The 18711-nt window shown below is 40.9% G+C and overlaps 1 protein-coding gene and 1 pseudogene across 1 annotated transcript in view; both read left to right on the top strand.

The window, feature by feature from the left end:
- The first annotated feature begins 773 nt into the window (after positions 1-773).
- The window catches only part of Bloc1s5 (biogenesis of lysosomal organelles complex 1 subunit 5), a 39863-nt gene continuing 21925 nt past the window's right edge, over positions 774-18711 (top strand). The window contains exons 1-2 of the mRNA XM_090356450.1: positions 774-927; positions 10201-10283. Coding sequence (XP_090212576.1) covers positions 810-927; positions 10201-10283 — 201 coding nt within the window. The 5' untranslated portion in view covers positions 774-809. The remainder of the gene's footprint in view (positions 928-10200; positions 10284-18711) is intronic.
- On the top strand, positions 12743-14832 carry LOC150048468 (adenosine 5'-monophosphoramidase HINT1 pseudogene; annotated as a pseudogene).

The raw sequence follows: 18711 nt of genomic DNA, 5'->3' as shown, positions 1-18711 counted from the left end.
TGAAACTTGGCCAGAATTTCTTAGCAAATTTTTGAGGCAGAACCCAGAATCTGTATTTTTTTTTTAATGGCCACATTAATGTAGGGAAACGATTCAACCTTAATGTACTATAGTGAGCCTTCTCAGGTTTTTCAGAGGTTCAAAAACACTAAGAAGACAAGCTTATGAGAGATTCAGATTTATAAAGACTCAAAGTTTCAATGAGTAGAGTGCCCAGAAGTAAGGAGAATAAGTGGCAAAAAGAAAATTGTCTTGAAATTGATAATAGATAAGAAAACAAAAGACTAGAGAGGTTGTAAGTCAGGCCTGTTTGGAATTACCAAACTTACATTGTATTAACTCATTAATAACTCTTCTGTTATATGCTTCTTTACCTTTGGACCTAGCACCTCTGCTAGGAATTTCCCAGCTCCTTCTCCATCCATCCCATCCCATACTTTATATGCTTTCTCATTTGAGGCCTGGGGATAAAACTTGCCATGTGGAAAGTCTCTCCTGACCGTGTTGGGGGTATACAATCAGGAGTGCTGTCCCTTCTTCCATTCTTTCATTTAGAGACTATTATACATTCCTTCTTCTAGTTTAGGGTGGAAAACGGAGTTGTCGCTCACAAGCTTCCGCCTCCCCGGAGCATCTGCCCTAATCCAACATGGAGACGCCAGCTACACCACCGCACCTTCCGGAACTGCGCACTGAGTACACGCAACTTCTCCGACGCCTTGTGATGACGCAAACGCCTGGCGCCTGGAAAGCCGGCTTCGAAGAGTGCGCAGGCGCAGTGAGGCCGCGGGTGGGCGGAGCCGGTCGGGATGAGTGGCGGAGCGACCGAGGCCCCTGTGGGTCGTGAGGCCGTCACGGGCGGTGGCGGCGGCGCCAAGAAGAGAGATTCTCTGGGGACTGCGAGCTCAGCACATCTCATTATTAAGGGTATGGAGTGGCAGGGCCTTCCTCCCCCGGGAATTCCAGCACAGTCCCGCCTCCCGGGCCGCAACCTCTGACCCGGCCTTCGCCTCCGGCGGAGCCGCGATGCGCGTGCGCAGCGTGGAGCGGGAGGGGGCGTGGTCACCCCGCCTAGTCTCCCCCAGATCCACCTTCCTCTGCATCCTGGAGCTTTCCAGGCCGGCTCCCCAAGTCTATTCCCCCCTCCACACACACACCCGGGCAGCCCCAAGCCCTGCCTGCACTCAGGGAATGCCTTAGCCCTGGAATGTAAAAAGACCTCAGGCTTGGGAGTTGGGGAGCGTTTGCACCCCCAGGCAGCCGCTTAGCTATGCTTCTCACCTGATTTACCTTATCTGCCCTCGCCCCCCCCCCCACCACAGGTGGCGCCAGGAGTGGAAGACTTAGCGTTTAGGGTGAGAAAAGCTCCCTCCCTACACGTGCCTGATGGTTCAGCTTTGAGCCCAGAGAAGACCTAGATCTGCACAGAATCCCAGGGAGGTTTAGTTCCCAAAGCTCACCGCTGATCCACCTGCCATAGAGAAACTGCATTGTTCAATGCCTGCAGTCTTGTCCTTGAGCGCTAGCGCTCTGCCATTTGAGCCACGGCTCCATTTCTGGCTTTTTGGTGGTTCATGGGAGATGAAAGTCTCACAAACTTTCCTGCCTAGGCTGGATTTGAACTGTTACGGGGTCAAGAGAAGGGGATCCCACATCCCTCCAGGTGGGGATTCCATGTCCCACCAGAGTCCACCACACAGAGACAGTCTCATATAAAAAGGTGAATTTATTGGGGAAGTAGATGATGAACTGACCGGCCAGGGACACAGTGCAGACTCGGGAGCTGACACTGTGACCCCCGAGCGGCTCTCACGCTGGGTTTTTAAGGGCAAAACCCATGCGGTTGAACCTGGCCACACAAGTGGCCAATGGGATAGTCACATACACAGAGGGACCATTGCCAGCTGCAGCCACACGCAGGTAGCCAATAGGGTTACAGCCCAGTGTTTGAATTTACCTATCACCTTAGTTGGAGTTGGCTCACAAATTGGGAAGGTCTCCACACAAAGCAGGCCCACCCCCACCCCCACCCAAGGGGACATCCCTTCTCATGGGGGGTGGGGAGAAGTTCAAGGTCGCCCCTCCCTAGAAGGGCAAAGGTGGCTGGGCTGTACCATTGTCGACCTTCCACAATGGTGCAGGGAACTCTTAGGCATTCCGGATGGTGCCAGTCCCTGCTCCTCTTAACACTCCTTGCTCTCCTTAACAGAACCCCGATCCTCTTGACTAGTTAGGGTTACAGGCGTGAGCAAAGTGCTAAACCTGCCCACCTTCACCGTTCTTCTGTGTGGAAGCTGTTAACTCTCCCAGATCTCTTTAGGGAAATGGTATCTTTTGGTTGGTGCCTGCTTCGTTTTAATTTTATTTATCTGGTTTGTAAGCAGCCCCAGCCCCAGCTGCCTGTGTTTAGACTGCCTTTCAACATGCCCCTTAAGTCTAATTAGGAGCCCAGAAGCATTGCATGGGCATTACAACTACATTAGCATTATTCACATGCATTCGCAATGAAGAATCTAAATCGTTTTTATAGTTGTGGTAAAATAAACATTAGAAACTTAACATCTTAAATGAGGCATGGTGTCCCCTTCCTGTAATCTTAACTATTTGAGAGGATGAGGTGGGTCATTCTCAGGTGGCCTTTACATAAAGGCCAAACAATATCTGAAAAATAACAGCAAAAAAGGCTGTGGGGGTGTGTTTTAAATGGTTACTACAAATTCCCCACTACAGCAGAAAAATGTACTTAGCACCTCAACTGTTTAAGTATACAATGTTTTGGAAACCGGAATTTTAGGCTTCAGACCCAGAATCCCGGGTTCCACATGACAGGGCCAGCCAATTTGCTTTATACCCCCATTTTTTTTAAAAGCATAGCAGTGAAGGGCAGAGAAAGGTAATTTTGGTTTAAATAGAGAATATTTGGAGCAGAGGGAAGAGGGTACAGTTAAACATGTCCAGTTAAACTGGGTTGAGCAGAGGCAAGAGTTACAGTTAAACATGTCCAGTTAAACTGGGTTGATTGGTCATCATCTCAGTCTTTGTTTAGGGAGAGGTTCTAGAAAGTGATTGAAGTCTTGCCCAGTCAGGGCAACTAAGCATTGTTGGCTAGTGGGTAGCCTATGTAGGTTCTGCTGTGTCTTTCCTTGGGTACATTATCCTGGGTTTCCTGCAAAGTTGTTCTTGATAAATCCATCTTTTCTGGAATCCATGGTGTCAGTAAGGCATCTGCAGAGAGACCAGATCAGAGCAAAGAACATGATACAACATGGAGGCAGGTGTGACAAGCCTTATTCCTGCTTTTTGTTCATTTGTGGGCCAACAAAAAGGCCAGTGTATTTCAGCAGTAGCAATTTAAATATCTTACAAAAGCACTTTAGAAACCAAAAACTACTCAATTAAGATATACAGCTTATGTTATAATAAAAGTGGGGTGGGGGTAGTAAAAATAAAAGTTGAGAGATGAGAAAAAACAGAATTCCAGGGAAGTTTTTCAAGTTAATCTGAAAGTATGTTGTAACTGAAAATATATTTAGAGTATCCTTGGTTCTCCCAACCTCCTGTGCTGGGGATTAAACCCAGAGCCTCACACATACTAAGGAAGTGCTCTGCTCTAGAGCTATGTCCTCAGCTCTGTTGGTTTCTTTATTTTATTGTCAAGGTAAATGTACACAGGGGCTACATTTGTCAGGTAGTGTGTGCATTACTTCTTGTATCTTGATACCCCTTCTCATGTTTTTGTCCCCCTTTCCATCCCTTCTTTTTTCTTTTCTTGGTGCCTGTCCTGCCCTTGAACCCAGGGCATAGGTACTGTCTGTGAACTTTTGTATTCATGCCTACTGTTCTGCCACTTTGAGCCACAGTTCCATTTCTGTCTTTTTTTTTTCATGTTTAATTAGAGATGAGTCTCATAGACTTTCCTGTGATCCTCAGATCTCAACCTCCTGAGTAGCTAGGGTTACAGTTGTGAGCCACCATCCTCTGGCATCCATTGTTTTTTGTTGTTGTTGTTGTTTTTGTTTTTTAAATGAGATTACTGTTTTTTGTTTGCTTGATTTTTGAGATACTGGAATTTGAACTTGGGGTTTTGCATTTGCTAGGCAGGTGTTTTACTACTTCCGTCACTTCTCCAGCCTTTTTTTTGCCATGGGTTGCTTTTGAGGTAGGGTCTTGCTTTATGCTTGGGCTGGCTTGGACCAGGAGCCTTCTTTCTCATGGGAAATGGAATGACATTTGTGTACTACCACACCCAGCCCTTGAGATGAGATCTTGCAAACTTTTAACCCTAGCTGTCCTGAAGCAGTGATCCTCCAAATCTCAGATTCTTTTCATTATTAAAATACCATTTAGCTTAAGACTTGAAGCATAAATTTGTTGAGTATTTGTTGAATATTTGCCATGTTTCAATGAATATATAAACAGTTCATTGTAATACTTATACCCTGGGTCTTTGAGAGTGTCTGGCACATGGCTGTGTGTCACAAATAGAAGACTGAAATCTGGTGAGGCTTCCTGGAGAATGGGATGTCTGGTTTCTTTCCTTGCTTGGAGACTTGGCATTGTGAATTCACTCATTCACTAAAATTCCTGTGTAATCCCCGAATCAGTCATTTGCACAGGTACCAGTACAAAGACGTTTGAGACACCCGTTGCACATTCCCAACTGAAGTCAAACAAGGAGGTTCCTGTTTTCTCAGCTCTCATCTTATGGTATCTTTTTCACTTTCTATATTAGTGACGTGTTTTTCATGAGGCAAAAGGCTTATTTTCAATGACTTTGCTGTTTAAAATAGTCCCTAAGAATGGAGAGAGGAAGTTATACTGACGTACATTCACGTTACAGGAATAACTCCAAATGTTCTATCCCTCACACAGTAAAGTAGCTGTGATTGGCAAAAATTGATTGAATATTTAGAAATACCTAACAGCTTTTTTTCATGTTCTCAGCACAAAGAAATGATAGTTGTGCGAAGTTAGAGAAATGCTTCCTGATCTGATTCACATAATATGTACATATTGAAACATTTACACTGTATCTTATGAATATGTATAATTCTTTTGTGTCTGTCCAAAGGAAGAATGCCCCAATATGGTGCTGAAATACTGTATAGTATTCTAAGAACAGAAAGCAAATACATACCTTGTGATGGAATATACCTCTGTTATACTGGGCCAGTATGAGCCTTGGTGCTTTTGGTTGTCAGTTCAGTATTTCTGAGTCTACAATGAAGAGGAAAATTGACAGTACGAACAAGAGACTGCTCTTGTAATGTCTGTAGTGTATGATATAGTCATAGGAAGAGGGGGAAGAGGCTGTTTGTATATTCATGATGTGAGCTTACTTTAGAAATGGAAAACTGAAGGAGAGTATTGTTTTATAGTGGAAAGCTAAGGAAGGCATGGTCAGGTTACCAGGGTCATGCAAATGTTAAGGCCTCAGTGCTGGCTAGTATGAAAGACATTGAACTCTCAGGAGAGTCAGGTTCTGAATATCAGGAGGCTACTGAAAATTTATTTTTAAGTATCTGTTAGGTGTTACAGTGGAACAGAGTTCTGTGGAAGAACTCTAATAAGACAAAAGGTATTAGTTAATGAGTGTGACACAAATGGCATTTCTAGTTGGCAAAAATGTTATGACCCAATGCTGCATTTCTCTATGAGCAATAGTTGACATTAGTTAAACATTCTTGGAAAACACTGTAAAATACAGCAACTGAAATTAATGAGAACTGTGTATATATGACATGGGTTATAGAGAAGATTTACTATCTGTGTTGAATAGTCTAAGTAGGAGAACATTATTTGTGTAGTGAATCTGTACATGTGAATTTGAGAGTGTGTTCCTGAAGACCAAATGATTTTAAGTCCCTCTTGCTAAAAATTTTACCATCTCCCAGTAGTTTTTACTCTGGGATCACATAAGACTTTGATGGCAATGTTCAACATCCAAACTATAGCAAGGCATCATCGAGAAAAATGTTAATTACTGAGTAGTCTTCCGTGATATGCAGAGCCACGTATTTCATTGAAAAGTTTCTGCATTCAAGATCAAAAAGAATTTTCTTCCTCCTCTCTCCCCTCTTCTCCTTTCCCCTCTTTCCTTCTTCCTCTCCCCACCTCTTTCCCTCTCCCTGTCTTTCCCTCTCCCACCCTGTCTTTCCCTCTCTCTCACCCTGTCTTTCCCTCTCTCCCTCTCTTTCCTTCTCTTCTTCTCTTCCAGCCAGTTCTGGTTTGGAAGTAGGATCCTTAGATCTCAGCCTTCTGAATAGCTAGGATTATAGACACCTAATTTTCTCTTATAGGATTATGAGGTCTGTAATTCACTATTTCTTCCTGTCCCATAATCACACTGAGCTCCCATTAAAGTGCTTACCTGTATATTTTGTTAAAGGCCTCTCACTTTAGATATAGGGCAGAAAAGATAATATTTTAATAACATTGTATGTCCAACAAAAGAATGCATATAGCATAACTAGAGTTGGGTATTTGTGAAAATCTGTAGTTTACCTTCTACTATTAAAATAACAGAAGCCTGATGCTGGTGGCTCACGCCAGTAGTCCTAGCTATTCAGGAGGCTGAGATCTGAGGATCCAGGTCCAAAGCCAGGTTGGGCATGAAAGTCCATGAGACTCTTTTTGGGTTTTTTTGCCAGTCGTGTGGCTTGAACTTAGAGCTGGGCACTGTCCTTGTGCTTTCTCAAGGTTAGTGCTCTACCACTTGAGCCACAACACCATTTCCATTTTTTTCTGTGTATATGGTACCAAGGAATCGAACCTAGGGCCTTGTGCCTGCTAGGCAAGCATTCTATCACTAGGCCACACTCCTGGCCCCATGAGACTCTTATCTCCAATTAACTACCAGAAAACCAGAAGTGATGTTGTGGCTCCACATGGTAGCCTTGAGTCAAAGAGCTCAGGGACAGTGTTCAGGCCCAGAGTTTCAGCCCCATGACCAGCACAGACAGACAGACAGACAGACAGACAGACAGACGGACGGATAGATAGAAAGATAGCAGAATTTTATGTGTAATATTCGGGGGGCCTCCATATGAATTAGTGTTAGTAGCTTACTTTATTATTATTATTATTGCTTTTGCTGATCACAGGGCTTGAACTCAAGGCCTGAGCACTGTCTTTGGGCTTTCCTCAAGGCTAGCACTCTACCATTTGAGCCACAGCACCACTTCCAGTTTTTCTATGTATATGGTACTGAGGAATCAAACCCAGTCTTCATGCATGCTAGGCAAGCACTCTACCACTAGGCCAAATTCCCAGCACTTGTTATATTTTTATAATGAAATTATTTCTGTGATAATGTGTCCTTCATGATCCTTCATACATACATACATACACACACACACACACATATGAGCATATATATTATATGTATAGAAAACAATATATATATATATATATATTTTTTTTTTCCTGTTTCCAGCAGTGACAGCAGTATGTGTAGTAGCAAGGACACTTCAGGCAGCATAGTGTGTTTAAAAAACAGCAAGTGCAGGGCCGGGAGCATAGCCTAGTGGTAGAGTGCTTGCCTAGCATGCACGAAGCCCTGGGCTTGATTCCTTGGAACCACATACACCGTAAAAGCCAGAAGTAGTCTTATGGCTCAAGTAGCAGAGCAATAGCCTTGAGCAAAAGTGTCTAAGGACAGTGCTCAGGCCCCGAGTTCAAGCCCCAGGACCAGCAAAGAAAAAGAAAAAAACAGCAAGTGCTTTTAATTGCTGACATGGAGAATGAGGCTGGAGCCAGTCATGGGGAATGTCAGGTTGAAACTTAAGACTGTATCATTTGGCCAGTTACACTGCAAAGACTTGTTGTCCTTGAGATGTGAAAAGGTATTCCTTGTAAAGTAGCTTCTGTGCTCTGATAAAGTGCATAAACATGAGCATACACTAGGTCTCACTTAGAAAGAGAAGCCTTATATCTTCCAAAAATGATCTGGTAGTGAATTATTAAAGAATTTGAAAATATAGAGCCAAGAATGGTGGCTCACACCTGTAATCCTAGCTACTCAGGAGGCTGAGATATGAGGATCATGGTTCAAAGTCAGCCCAGGCACTAAAAACCTTGAGACTCTTGTCTCCAGTTAACCACAAGAAGACCGGAAATGGTGCTGTGGCTCAAGGGGTAGGGTGGTAGTGTTGAGCTGAAGAGCTCAGGGACAGCACCAAAGTCCAGAGTTCAAGCCCCATGCCTGATCTGAAAAAAAAAGAAAAAAAAAGAAAAAGCTGAAAGTGGTGCTGTGGCTTAAGTGGTAGAGCACTTGCCTTGAGAAAGTACAAGGATAGTGCCCTGGCCCTGACTTCAAGCCCCAAGATTGGGAGAAAAAAAAATCTTTGAAGTGTGTAGCTTAATTTTTCTATTTTTCTGAAACTTGTTTGTATTACATCATTTGAAATATGATGTAAAAATCAATGTTAATAAATTCTTTAATTAAAAAAACAAGTATTCAAGAAGGGAATCTCTATATACAATCATTGGCACTTAGATTAATATGAATCTATGACATACAAACCCTCAGCCTAATTTTAATTATGTTCTAAAATCTATGTAATAAAACATTATAGAGTCATACATTTTTATGTCTGTGTAATTGTGTTTATATTTCCAGTACCATATCCATAGCATTGGATATGCAAATATTGAGTCCTTGCTCTTGTACTGTTTGTATCTAATAGTCACATACTAAGGATACCAAGTGCCTTTTGTTCCTTTGTTCTTGACTTGTCTCACTCAACATGATTAGCTCCAGATTCATCCACTTCCCTGCAAATGCCATTATTTTATCTTGTCTGTTGGCTATGTAGAATTCCATGTGGTATATATATACCACATTTTCTGTATCCATTCATCTGCAGTAGGGCATCTGGATTGATTCCATTGCCTGGCTATTGTGAATAGTGCAGAGATGAACATAGCTGAGCAGGTGTCCTTATCATATCTTGGATTATGATGTTCAGGGTAGATGCCCAAAAGTGTTATGGTAGGATGGTAGGGAAGATCTATTTTCAGTTCTTTAAGAAACCTCCACACTGCTTTCCAGAGTGGCTGAACTAGTTTACATTCTCACCAGCCGTGTAGTAGGGTTCCTTTTTTTCCACAACCCTGCCAGCATCTGTCATTGTCTGAGATCAAAATCTTGGTCATTCTTGTTGGGATCAGGTGGTATCTTAGGGTTGTTTTTATTTGCATTTCCTTTATGACCATGGATGATGAGCATTTTCTTATATGCTTTTCTGCCATTTTAACCTCTTCTTTTTGATAAGTCTCTCTTTAGTTCCCTTGCCCATTTAGTGAATGGTTTGTTGTGTTTTGGGGAGATTAGTTTCTTGAATTCCCTGTAAATACTGGATATTAAGCATTTGTCTGATGTATTATTGGTAAATATCTTTTCCCAGTTCGTTGGCTCTCTCTCTACTTTAGTGGTTATGCTTTTATCTGTGCAGAAACTTTTATTTTTAGTTAGTCCCATTTATTGAGTCTCCAATCTGTTGTGACCCTGGACTTTTGTTCAGGAATCTTTTGCCTGTGCCTATGATGAAACTTGTTTATTTGTTCGATAATGTGTTTCTGTGATTCATCTGTATTGATAAGTGTAACTAGTGAATTCATTTTTAATGTCTGATTAGTAGTATTCCACCATATGAATGTGTTCAGGGCATTATTTATTTATTTATTGTGGGTCATGGGGCTTGAACTTGGCCTGGGTGCTGTCCATGAGCTCTTCAGCTCAAGGCTACCACCCTGCCCTTGAGTTAAGTCCCAATTCCCATTTTCTAGAGGTTAATTGGAGATAAGATTCTCAGGTCATTTTGTACCCAGGCTGGCTTTGAACCTTGATCCTCAGATCTCAGCCTCCTGAATAGCTAGGATTATAGGTGTGAGCCACCGTGCCCGGCACAGTTTTAATTTGATATTCTAGCCTTGCTTAAGTAAAAATTTACAGGGGTCTTAACATTCATGTAAGACTTTCTACTTATAAATCAAGGCAAGAAATATGTCTTAGTTTGATTGCACGTTGCATCAAAAGTAATTGTACTAATTATATATTCATTAGCAGTGGATGTGATTTCTTCCTCATGAGTGGCCTAAACTGGATTTTCATTTTCAGGAGAAAGGAAAAGAATAAAACAAGCTAGAAATTATGACTCTCAGCATATATTGACCTTAAATTTCATTGCATCTTTACAGATCTTGGAGAAATTCATTCAAGGCTTTTGGATCACAGACCAGTTATTCAAGGTGAAACTCGTTATTTTGTAAAAGAATTTGAAGTGAGTACTTAAAATTTATTTTACCAAGACATGAGAAAGGGTATCAATATATGTGAAGTAATGCACCTTCTATCTGGTGAATATAATGTAACCCTTCTATTAGTTACAATAAAAATATATGAAAAAAAATTATTTTATAAAAACTCTGCCATATATACATATATATATATGTATATATTCTGCTAATATACAGAAGGTAAAAATCAGTTTCCAAATCTGGTTTCATCTCAGTGTTCATAAAGAACACAAAGTAAAAATTACAGAGTTAAAAGCATTTATTTTTAATAGTATGAGAGGAAAACCAGATCAGGATATTTCAATTCAAGCTCTGGTCTTAGTCTAATATTTGTTCATTGCAAGTGGGGTTTTTGTTGTTGTTTGTTGTTTGTCTGTCAGTCCTGAGCTTGAACTCAGGGCCTGGGTGAAGTCCCTGAGTTTTTTTTTTTTTTTTTTTTTTTTTTTTAGCTAAAGGCTAGTTAGTATTCTAGCACTTTAGCCACAGTTCTGCTCTGCTTCTGGTTTTTTGGTGAGTAATTGGAGGTAAGAACCTCAGGGACACTCCTGCCCAGACTGGCTTTGAACCAAGATCCTCAGATCTCATCCTCCTGCATAGCTAAGATTGCAGATGCAAGCCACTGGCACTTAACCTCAAGTGGGTTTTGATTTCTTTTGGTTTTTTTGGCTGTTGGTATTGGTGCTGCTGCTTGCTTTTGATTTATGAAATGAAATGGCGGGGGGAGTGGAAAGCAGTGTTAGGGCCTGAAGGGCATAAGTATTCCAGATTTATTTTCTTAACGGTCTATTGGAGCACCTCTGTCCACTCAGGCACTCAGGTTGAAACTTGAGAATCATTCTTGGTCATTCCATCTCCTTTAAGGCTCTCATTTAGTGACCAGGTCTGCTATATGATCCCTTACCAGGGGATTTCCATTTCTTCTGTCCACTGTGCCTCTACTATCAACAAAACCAGATCAGTTTATAACACTGAAGCCATAGAGGATACCTTATGTGATAAGGTCTAAACGTCATCCTGTGCCTAGCCTACACCTTTCTACACCTTTCTAGTCTTCTGTCTGCCATTCCCTACCTTGCATGCTGTATTCTACAGCATGCCACCCTTTTTGAGCTCACTCTGGTTTTGTTCATGTATACTAGTGCCTTTCCAAGTTACTGATAGATAAATGGTAAATAGTGTTAAACACTGTTGTAATTTTGAGCAGGTTGAGGTTCTAGTTTCAAGTAAGGTTCTCCCAAACAGGATGTATAAGCCTTTTAATCAACCCTTAATTCCACAGGAATGCTGAAGTACAGAGTATTCATAATAGAGCAATATATAGGATTAAACATTTCTGGCCTCAGTAGACTCAAACTCAAAAAATGGTAACTTTAGCTGGGCACAGTAGCTCACACCCATAATCCTAGCTACACAGGAGGCTGAGATCTGAGGATCACGGTTCATAGCCAGCCCAGGCACTAAAGTCCATGAGACTCTTCAATTAGCCATGTGAAAACTGAAGTGGGGCTGTGGCTCCAAGGATATGGCGGTAGCCTTGAGCTGAAGAGCTCAGGGACAGTGCACAGGACCAGAGTTCAAGCACCAAGACTCCAAAAAAAAGGTAACTTTAGCCAGGTGCCAGTGGCCCAAGTCTATATTTCAGCCAATGTGGGTAGACAAATCTCTGAGACTTATCTCCATTTAACTAATGATAAACCAGAATTAGAGCAAAAAAGAGTCAAATGAGAATGCAAGGCTCTGAATTCACTCACAGTACCAACTCAAATTTCAACCTGAATGCTTGAGTGGATGCAAGTACTCTAACAGACAGTAAAGAAAATAAGTCTGGAATACTCATACCCCTCAAGCCCTAACACTACTTTAGTCCCTATTGCATCTCCTTTCATAAATCAAAAGCAAGCAGCAGCAGCAATACTAACAGCCAAAAAACAAAAACAAACAGAAAACACTTGAGGCTGAGTACCAGTGGCTTACACCTGTAATTTTAGCTATGCAGGAGGCTAAGATATGAGGATCCTGGTTCAAAGCCAGCCTTGGCAGGAGTGTCCCTGAGGTTCTTATATCCAGTTACTCACCAAAAAAACAGAAGCAGAGCAGAACTATGGCTAATAAACTGTAGTAACTGTCTTTACAGGGTTGTCAAGATCAAGATATATGCACATGTGTTTGTGCAAGCATATTTGTGTATCTGTAATATATTTGTGTCCTAGATTATTGTGTGTCATCTAAGAATAACTTAGTTTTCTATATGTCTTAATTGTTCTTACTCCACAATAACAATGATGCTGTTGAAAATAGCTATCTAAAGACTCTTCTTTCATAGCTTAAAACAGTATTCATTTATTAGCTCAAAGTTTTATTAGTCAGAAGTCTGGGCATAGCATAACTTGCCTCGGGATCTCAAAAAAACACTAAAATCAAAGTGTTGCCCATGTAGGGCTACATGGCTATGGCAAGATTTAGTTCCTCACTTAACTACCCTGTCCTGTGGCTCCTACTGTCCTCAGAGCCAGAATTAGAGAAACTCCAGTTCTTCATCGGCTTTTCTGCTTCAGAGCTCTCTGGATAGAAGAGAGCTGTTGATTCTGAAGAGAGCTCTTAGGACTCTCCTGTAGACAATCCCTTTTAAAACAATCTGTAGTTCTAAAAGTCACCTGACTGTATCCTGAGGATCCCTTTATTGCATACCTAGATTAGGTGTTGGTTGAATTCACTAGGAAAAGTGCATCCTGGGGATCTTAGAGGAGGCCATTTGGAATTCTATGGATTCATACTTTGTTGTCTTCCATTTGGAATTCTATGGATTCATACTCTGTTGTCTTCCATACTCTATTGTAAAAATGCCTGTAACAGTGTCTGGCATTGTAGATGTTTAATAATTCAAGAGAGGGGCCGGGAGTTTGGCCTAGTGGTAGAGTGCTTGCCTAGCATGCACGAAGACCTGGGTTTGATTACTCGGTACCACATACATAGCAAAAAGCCAGAAGTGGTGCTGTGGCTCAAGTGGTAGAGCCCTAGCCTAGAGAAAATCCAGGGACAGTGCTCAGGCCCTGAGCCCAAGCCCAGGACTGGCAAAAAATAATAATAATAATAATAATAATAATAATAATAATAATAATAATAATTCAAGAGAAAAAGTAGTAGAGCTTGGATTAAAAGTTAGGTTTTTCTGACATCTACTGCCCATTTTTTGTTAGTGTGGTCAGCTTGAAATACCCAGGTGTTAGTTTTTATTGAAACAGTATTTATAAATATACTCTCAAAGATCTAATTTATATTGACAAGCATAGGATTTTGGAATTAAGGTTGGTTATTTCCCTTTCTTTTTGTAGACTGAGTGCAGAGAACAAACACAGTAAGTCAGATGGCTGACTGCTGGCTGAGTCATCCCTAGAAATACAAGTATAATTATATGGATACAATGGCATTCCTTAAATATTGTAGTTGGATTCTAAAAACACCTTATACTAAGAAATTGATGTGCAAAAAAGATGAAATAAGTGTTCTTTTATGCTTTTGAGTATGTTACATTTAAAGTGTCTTCTTTCTGAAGCCAAACATTGAAAATGAAATAAAAGATAATTGCCAAGAGAAAATGAGAATTGAATTTCCTGCATTGCTATGTCGTTAAGCCTTCCAAGAATTTTTTTTTTGGAAAGGAGGCAGAACAGCAGAGTATGAGAAACACAGGCCTCAGTACTTGATATATCTATGTTCAAATATTGGCACCTCTCTCAGTTGGCATGATTACTTGCTTTGCAAGGCTCCATTTCCTCATCGTTAAAACAAGAACAATAACCCTACAGAGTTTTTGAACTTTTATGAGTATTGATATTTTAACTCATGGTATATAGGCATTAAACATTTTATTTATTATTAAGAGAGGTAGCAGTCAATACAAGCAAATAAAAATTTACCAGGTCAGAATTTGCAATAATTATAATGAGTTTGGATTCAGTTTTTTATATTTCTACATAAAATAACTATTATCTAAACAAATGACATAAGCATTATCTTAAAAAATATTTAGTAAAAAAAACAAGGGGCTTGGCGGAGAGCGAGTGCTCCCACTGTCTCCGACCCCCAGGATTCCTCTTGGCTATTCACTCCCCCCTTGGCCCTCCATTTCTCCTCCCATGCGGGAGGGAGGCCAAAATGGCTGGCCTATGAAATTTGCAAGGCTCAGGTCACTCCGCCTGGCAGAGACACGATATCTTTGAGAACATCGTCCACAAGGACATCCCTGCCAAAATAATTTTCGAGGATAATTTTGCTTTCCATGACATTTCTCCTCAAGCACCAACCCATTTTCTGGTGATCCCCGAGAAACACATATCCCAGATTTCTGTAGCTGAAGATGATGATGAAAGTCATCTTGGACATTTATTGATTGTTGCCAAGAAATGTGCTGCTGATCTGGGCCTAAAAGAAGGGCTGTGGGATGGTGGTGAATGAAGGTATGGATGGTGGGCAGTCGACTATGTTCATCTCCACGTTCTTGGGGGTCGGCAGATGTAGTGGCCTCCTGGTTAAGCATGCTTCAGGTTAATTTTCCTTCTCTAGGTGGAGATGAGGCTTGCAAGTTCCAATATGTTAAATGACAGGTCTTTTTTTCTTATGTATGACTAAAGTCATTTAAAAACCTATGCCTAATTTAAAAAAAAAATAAAAAACGTTGCATGGTAAAAAATAAAAATAGGACCAGGAGTTTGTGCATGCTAGGCAAGCACTCTACCACTAGGCCAAAGGCCCGGGTTCCATTTCTCGGTACCACATACATAGAAAAAAGCTGAAAGTGGTGCTGTGGTTCAAGTGGTAGAGCTCTGGCCTTGAAAAAAATTCCAAGGACAGTGCTCAGGCCCTGAGTTCAAGGCCCACAACTGGCCAAAAAAAAAATAATAATAAAATAAAATTTTCACATTAGGCACAATAGACTCACTCTAACAAAATGTATTGGTCAGCTGGGCATGGTGTTACCAGTAGACCCAACACTGGGGAGATGGAGGCAGGAGGACAGTTTGGGGCTATCCTGAGTTACATAGTAAGACTTGGTCTAAAAATAACAAAAATGCATTGAGGTGTTTATTTGTATAAAGCAGGAACTAAAGATACTTAGATATTGACTATAGAGCCACCCTCTACACTGATCTCCACAACTGGCAACATTTTCCTGTACATCAAGCTTTGTTCTCTTTTCTGACTGTCACCCTCTACAATTTCCCTTCCAATTAGATTGGAAAAACTTAAAAGCATTTTAGAAATTTCAGTTCTGAGTAGTTACTTTCACTGTTGCTCCATGTTTAGTAGAAGTGACCTTTCCCTGGAGAGCCTACTAGACAGGAAGCAGTGCTATTGAAGTGAGCCTCTTCAGGAAAAAAAGGGGTTGCAGTTAAAAAGTAAAGTTATTAAGGTTTAATGTGAATGGCAACAAATTCTCTTTTCTTTATAAGAATTTCATTTGTGAAAGAATGAATACCACATGGTGGCAGCATTTCTTAACTTCTGAAGTACTATTTTCAGAAGTATTTAAGAACATTCTTTCTCCTGATGTTACATAGTCTGTCCTTAATTCCAATGAAAATTATAAAGAATACTACAGTACTTGTAAAGATGGACACTGTCTTCTGAGCCATTATCTTTCTAGCTGTAGAAAGACCTCCATATTGAAAAAAAGAAAAAGACCTCCATATGACCTTTTCACATGAAGCTAAAGAGACATACATTAGTCAGCCAGTATCTATGATGTACCCATAGGGTAAATATTCCTGTAAAAGTTCCTTATGTAGTTTTTGGCAAGCCTCGTTCATTCACTCCTTTATTGAAGAATAGTTATTGAATACCGAGGTATATCAGTAGACATGTGTTTAATTGCTAGTAATAGATTAATGGAAAATAGTGGCCTCAATGAGTGCTTATTTTTCTTGCATATCTCCAGGGACCAGATCTAGTCAGCTTCAAACTGATAACCCTGAAGTCAGCTTCTTCTAGCTCTACCTTCTGTCTCCCTGGCATATTGCCTTATGCTTACAGGTGGCTTTTGGAGCCCATCATTATAATTCCTTCTCATGTGGTGAGCAGAAAGGCATATGGGAAACAGTGGGCAAGCAGGCCTGATTAGGGTGTGTTAGTACTCCAAATACAATAGGGTGGTTGATAAAAGAAGAGAATGGCTACAGAAATATTTTTCTCACTAGCTATGTACAGATGAACAAATAACATTTCTCACCGCCAGGAATATAGACAGTTACCCGCTTACAAAGTTTACAAGAAGAAATTCATATAAAGAACGTACTGCTGTAGTTATTATGATAAATAAGCACAAAATATGTGGGAACAGGGGGAAAGAACTCCTAGCAGAGTGTTGCAGAAAACTGTCAGAGAAGCCGTGGTGTTTGATCTAAGAAAAATAAATATTAGAAAAAAATGACAAAAATGTTAAATGTGTAGTTTAAATGGTTGAGTATAGTAAATATAGATAAAAGGATTAAGTGTATACTAGATATATTCAGAGGGAATATGTTCATGAGTTCAAATGCAGTAAAAATGAACAAAATTTCTTAAGAGGCAGCACAAATTAGAATTTCACTTTTCAATTTGATCTGTTTTAGTTAATTAGAGAAACTATTAGAATAAATAATCAGAGTGTAACTTTTATTTAATTAATTTTATTTTTTGCCAGTCCTGGGCTTGAGCTCAGGGCCTGTGCACTGTCCTTGGACTTTCTCAAGGTTAGAGCTCTACCACTTGAGCCTCAGCACCACTTCTGTTTTTTTTCTATGTATGTGGTACCGAGGAATCGAACATAGGTGTTCGTGCATGCTAGGCAAGCAGTTACCAATAGGCCAAACTCCCGGCCCCCAGAGTGTAACGTTTTTTTTTTTTTTGCCAGTCCTGGGCTTAAGCTCAGGGCCTGAGGACTGTCCTTGGATTTTTCTCAAGGCTAGAACTCTACCGCTTGAACCTCAGCACCACTTCTGGCTTTTTCTAAGTATGTGGTACCAAGGAATCGAACCCGGGCACTCCCAGCCCAAGCGTGTAACTTTTGTTAGAGTAGTTACTCCATATAGTATATAACAACTTAGTATGTGCATAACATGGTTTTAAAAGCTTGTGGAGTGGCTGGGATATAGCTCAGTGGCAAAGCACTTGCTTAGCAAGTACAATGTCCTGAGTTCGATCCCCAGTACCAAAAAAGAAAAGACAAAAAAAAAGAAATACAATTTAAGGGCTGGGAGTTTGGCCTAGTGGTAGAGTGCCTGGCATGCATGAAGACCCAGATTCCATTCCTCAGTACCACATACATTGAGAAAGCCCAAGGACAGTGCAAGGCCCTGAGCTCAAGCCCAGGACTGACAAAAAAATAAAAATATTAAAAAAAAAAAGAAAAAGATACAAATCAGAAAAAGCTGACTGGGCTGAGAGTTTGGCCTAGTGGTAGAGTGTTTGCCTAGCATGCATGAAGACTTGGGTTCCATTCCTTGGTACCACATATGTAGAAAAAGCCAGGAGTGGTGCTGTGGCTCAAGTGGTAGAACTCTAGCCTTGAGAAAACCCAAGAACAGTGCACAGGCCCTGAGTTCAAAGCCAGGACTGGCACAAAACAAACAAAAAAACTTGTGGGACTGGCTGGGCATTGGTAGTTCACAGGTGTAATGCTAGTTACATAGGATGTTACTGAGATCTGAGGACTGATGTTCAAAAGCCCTAGGACTCGTACCTCCAACCCGCCCCCCTCAAGGTTTCTATGATTCCAAAAAGTACCAAAAGAAGTGAAGGGAAGGAAGAGGGACTTAAAGAGGCCTGGAGTACTAGAAAAACCTCCAAACTCATGAGGCATATTTGGAAACCTTGATGGTCATTCGGAGAGCAGCAGCCGATCAATGGAGACATATTATCCAGGTGCAGTGTACATGTGTCCTAATTAGGAATAAAAACATTTATAGGTCATTTGAGGGTGCACACACACACTGCTTTCATATTTAATTATATTAAAGAATTTGGCTGAGCACCAGTGGCTCACAACTATAATCCAAACTACTCAGGAGATCTGAGGATAGCAGTTTGAAGCCAACCCAGCAAGAAAGTCTATGAGACTCTCATCTCCTATTAATTATAGAAAAAAACAAAAGCGACACTGTGGCTCATGTGATAGAGGGCTAGCTTGGGAGAGCTCCCAGGCCCAAAGTTCAAGATGCCGGACCGGCAGAAAATTTTAAAAGAATTCATGATTGTCTATAGGTGTGTGTGTGTGTGTGTGTGTGTGTGTGTGTGTGTGTGTGTGTGTGTGTGTGTGTGAGAGAGAGAGAGAGAGAGAGAGAGAGAGAGAGAGAGAGAGAGAGAGAAAGCTCCTTATTGTGTCTTTTTTCCTTCCTAAAAGAAAGACATATGTTGACATAATTATAGTAAAATGAT

Source organism: Megascapheus bottae, chromosome 22, assembly GCF_031878675.1.
Source record: "Megascapheus bottae isolate mThoBot1 chromosome 22, mThoBot2.hap1, whole genome shotgun sequence".
Classification (NCBI taxonomy): domain Eukaryota; kingdom Metazoa; phylum Chordata; class Mammalia; order Rodentia; family Geomyidae; genus Megascapheus; species Megascapheus bottae.
The sequence above is the reverse complement of the archived record's forward strand: the minus strand, read 5'-3'. Positions and strand labels throughout refer to the sequence as shown.